This window comes from Alosa pseudoharengus, unplaced genomic scaffold, assembly GCF_046254945.1.
Source record: "Alosa pseudoharengus isolate Yale_2024_CS ecotype anadromous, Long Island Sound unplaced genomic scaffold, YU_APseudo_1.1 YU_APseudo_1.1_scf_8, whole genome shotgun sequence".
In the NCBI taxonomy this organism is placed as follows: Eukaryota; Metazoa; Chordata; class Actinopteri; order Clupeiformes; family Clupeidae; genus Alosa; species Alosa pseudoharengus.
The window spans coordinates 35,333,058-35,337,471 of NW_027468870.1; the positions used below are offsets into that span (position 1 = coordinate 35,333,058).

The following is a 4,414-nucleotide window of genomic DNA, read 5'->3' on the forward strand; positions in this document are numbered from 1 at the left end:
CACACATTATATACTTTTTTTGATTCCACTTTAAAAGTAAAATTGTGCTGCCACCATTACACAGACACACACCTCATACAGACTCTTACACGCCTACACACACACACACACACACACACACACACAGATGCACACACACATACCCGTCTGATACATGGCAGCTCTTTCAGGGTGCCGCCAAGACAGGAATAACATTCTCTGTCATCACTGTTACGCAGTTAATGCATTGGGACACATTTGTGCAGAATGTACTTTTTTATTTGCGCGGTACGTCATGTTTTTGTTCTTCATATAGTGTAAGCACAGATCAGTGGAACGGTGTCAGAGTGTGTTATGTTATTGGAACTGGCAGGGCTGGAGTTAGCACCTCAAACCAGAAATGCACATACAGTAAGCTCCCATCTATTATAGTCCTGGCATTTACATGTAGTCATTTAGCTGACTCCTTAACCCAAAGTGATTTACAAAACAGGGGACAATCAAGGTACAGTGCAACATGTTAGCAATAAGTACTACTCGCTACTCAAATAGAATACAGTAGCACAGTAGTGTGGTTATTGTGGTCTGTAATGGTCTGTAATATAGTCTAATATTGGTCTGTTCAGATACAACACGACCGAAGCGGGAGTACGAGGTGGACGGCAGAGACTACCACTTTGTGTCGTCACGGGAACAGATGGAGAAGGACATCCAGAGTCATCGTTTCATCGAGGCGGGACAGTACAACAGCCATCTCTATGGCACCAGTGTGCAGAGTGTCAGAGAAGTGGCTGAGCAGGTAAGGGAAACACACACACACACACGCGCGCACGCACGCACACACACACGCGCACACACACACGCACACACACACGCACGCGCATACACACGCACACAGACACACACACGCTCTCTCTCTCTCTCTCTCTCTCTCTCACACACACACACACATTCCTATTAACAAGTTGAGTGTCACATAAACCATAGAACTGTAATATGTATTGTAATAAAATTTGTAAGTGAAAAAAACAAACATTGTTACAGCACTCTAAACTGTAAACTTTAGTCTTTAATCCAACCTTTTGTCTCTCTCTCTACTCCCCCTATCTTCCCCCACCTCTCTCTCTCCATCTCCCTGAGCAGCAGGGTAAGCACTGTATCCTGGATGTGTCGGCCAACGCTGTCCGCAGACTGCAGGCGGCACAGCTCCATCCCATAGCCATCTTCGTCCGGCCCAAGTCGCTGGAGAACGTCCTGTGAGTATCCCCAAGAGCCCACCTCATTAGCTTGCTCCCATCCACTCCATCAGCTCAGCGTATGTTGTCCCCTGCCAAAGGGAAATGCTGCTGTTTAGCAGCAACAGCAGCAGACTTTCAATGGGCTATTCTGCAGTATCATATTGTCATGACACAGCACCAGTATTGATCGATTGGCAGCGGCTCGTTATGTATATTCAGTTGACTTGATGCTACACAGAGGTTGTTGTTGATCTTGTTGTTGTTGCTCCTGTGCGACAGAGAGCTCAACCCACGGCTAACTGAGGAGCAGGCGCGGAAAGGCATGGACCGCGCTGTCAAGCTTGAGCAGGACTTCCTGGAGTGCTTCTCTGGTGAGACAGTGCCCCCTGGCTTCTTGGAGGAAAATGCCATGTCATTATTTTGTTTAAAATTTTTTCTAGACATTTGTTTAGGTTTTTCTTTTAAAGATTAGTTTGTGAAAGTGGAATGTTTTTTCCTGATTAGCTTGAATGTCTAATGGAATGTGTAGAAAGCTGGAACTTGTAGTCTTTTAGGGGATGACAGTTCCCTAAGTTGCAATAATGAAAGCAGCATTCCATTACCTAAACTGTTCACTAAAGCCCGTCTTGCTCACTAAAGCCTGTCTTGTTCACTAAAGCCCGTCTTGTTGTGCCTCTCCTGCAGCTGTTGTGGAGGGCGACCGATTCGAGGAGGTCTACCACCAAGTGAAAACAGTGATCGAGGAACAGTCTGGGCCTTACATCTGGATCGCGACCAGGGAGAGGCTCTGAGCCTCGGCCCCGATTCCAGCTCTCCAATGCAGTCACCATTCAGCCTAGCCGCCCCTCACCATGGAGCTCATGCCTATAGCGGAACGGAAGAAGAGAGAGAGAAAGAGAGCGAGAGAGAGAGAGAGAGAGAGAGAGAGAGAGAGAGAGAGAGAGTCAGGAGTTGTGGGGGAAAGCACAGGTGCTCAGACAAACACCCAGCCTTTTCTTCTTTCCATCTCTCCTTCCCTCTCTCCACCATCATCCCCTCTCTCTCTCTCCCTTTATCCTTTTCTCTCCATCTCTCTCTCTCTCTCTCTCCCACTCTGGTGTTCACTGTCCCTCTCTCTCTCTCTCTCCTGGTCAGTCAGCCCGGTGTGCTCAGTAAAGCGAGGGGGCAATGATAACGAGACTGAGCCGAGACTGAGCCGAGACCGAGCGCAGCGGAGATGTGAAATATAATCCTTGCTCCCCTTTTTGTATTGCGCCCAGCTCCCTCTTCCTCACTTCATCTCCTTCTGTGCACTCAGGACAGGAGCGCAACAGTCCAGTCGACTCAGAGGAAGGGGACGAAGAGGAGGAAGAGGAAGAGGAGAGAGGCAGCACTGACTGTGGGCTGATGAGCGAAATTTGAAATCAGTCGGGCTCATTTTACAATAAGACAAAGCAAAGAGTTCCTGAACAATGAAAGTATATTTATTAATAACAATAATAATATGAGAAATATCAAAGGTACTATGACTTTAAAATGACTTTTATTCACTTTCAGTCACACATCGAATGGATTTATTTGTTTGTTTCTAACATTTTGTTTTGTTATTGTTTCTTTATTTTTTTGGAAAAGTGAAATGAAAAAAAAAAAATGAAATAGTTAATGTGCATGCCTGTTGTCAGATATCTAAGATGGAACAACTGGAGACATGAGAGGAGGATATGAAAAGAAAAGACAGAGGAAAAGAACAGAAGGAGGTGGAGGAGGATGAAGTAGGGTGGTTGTCATCCTCCCTCTTTTGGCTCAGAGACAGCACAAGCTTCAGACAGGAAGAAGAAAAAGAAGGGAGGGAGGGAGGGATGGAGGGAGACAGATGGACGTGACAGAAGAGAAGAGGAGTGAGCAGATGAGACTGGCTGCTGTTGTGCGTCGTCGTTGTCTTTCTTTTGCACAGGGTGAAATGCTACACATTTGGGTTTCTTTCTGTTGTTTTTCTTTTTCTTTATTAACACCCACATGCACACATACACACACACACACACACACACACACACACACACACTCACTCACTCACACATAGAGAAAGAAAGAGAATGGGAAGCCAAAAGCTTTACGCCAGAGTCACGCGTCTCCAAGCACAGCATCAAACCTCTCCCTAATAGCGGCTGGCTGTGGGCAGCTCCGGCCCTAATGTGGCCCTAATGTGGCCCAGGTCCAGTGTTGCGTTTGGGCCTGAACAGGACTGGTCCCCAGTGAGCCGCCATTACGACACACACACACACACACACACACACACACACACACACACACACACACATGCCTCCTCCTCCTCAGTCTAAGGCTCTGTACTTGTTACTCCAGCGTTGCCCACTGCTACTGTGCGGAGGAGCCACTGTGACCTCTGACCCGAGGTCAGAATCATCCAGCTGTATTTTGCCTCATCACCTTAAACACACTGAGGACCTTTTAAACACGTATATACCCCTTCAGCAGAGGCGCCGTTCCCAAAGGGACTTACAGCACGCTACAGTCGGGTAAACATCTGGCCAGTGGCTGTGTTTAAGGGGCCTTGGTCACTCACCGAGTCTGAGGACTGGAGATGGATGCAGCTTTGCCCATTGTTTTTTTCCTCGCTGCACATGTTTAGAGGCTTTAGATTTCTGCACCTCTAATGAGTGAGAGTAAAGTACACAGTGGATTTGGAGGTACCGCTGAGAAACACTCTTCAAAACCACGGCTCCCCTGAGCCTGTGTGTGTGTGTGTGTGTGTGTGTTTGTTTACTGTGTGTTTGCGCATGTACGATCTGTGTAATGTGTTTGAGTATGTGTGTGTCAGTTTTGAGAGTTGCCTGTTAAGTCAGAGCTGTTTACTTTTTATTGATTTGGCTACACTATCTTCTTTTCTCCCTCTTTCATCAACTCGGTCTTTTCCACTTCCTCTCTTTCTCTATTTCTCTCTCTCTCACACACACACACACACACCACTCTCTCTCACACACACACATACACACACACACACACACACCTTCTCAACCAACTTTCTCATACATTTCTTAACACACGCAAGCCTTCTCAGAGAATTTAGAAAGACAAGCCCATTTTAGAGGAGCACATCTCCGAACGGAAAAAAATGTGTCTTTTTACAGCCATAAATACTGGATGTAAACACAGTGTTATGGCATTTTATGAAATATACATACACACAAGCACTCTCTCTC

General features: G+C 46.5%; 1 protein-coding gene across 2 annotated transcripts in view; it reads left to right on the plus strand.

Moving 5' to 3' along the window:
- Positions 1–2,008, plus strand: part of dlg4a (discs, large homolog 4a (Drosophila)) — a 55,809-nt gene extending 53,801 nt beyond the window's left edge. For both annotated transcript variants that reach the window (XM_076275307.1, XM_076275308.1), the window contains 4 exons: positions 606–778; positions 1,126–1,235; positions 1,497–1,588; positions 1,902–2,008. In XM_076275307.1, coding sequence (XP_076131422.1) covers positions 606–778; positions 1,126–1,235; positions 1,497–1,588; positions 1,902–2,008 — 482 coding nt within the window. The remainder of the gene's footprint in view (positions 1–605; positions 779–1,125; positions 1,236–1,496; positions 1,589–1,901) is intronic.
- The last annotated feature ends 2,406 nt before the right edge of the window (positions 2,009–4,414 follow it).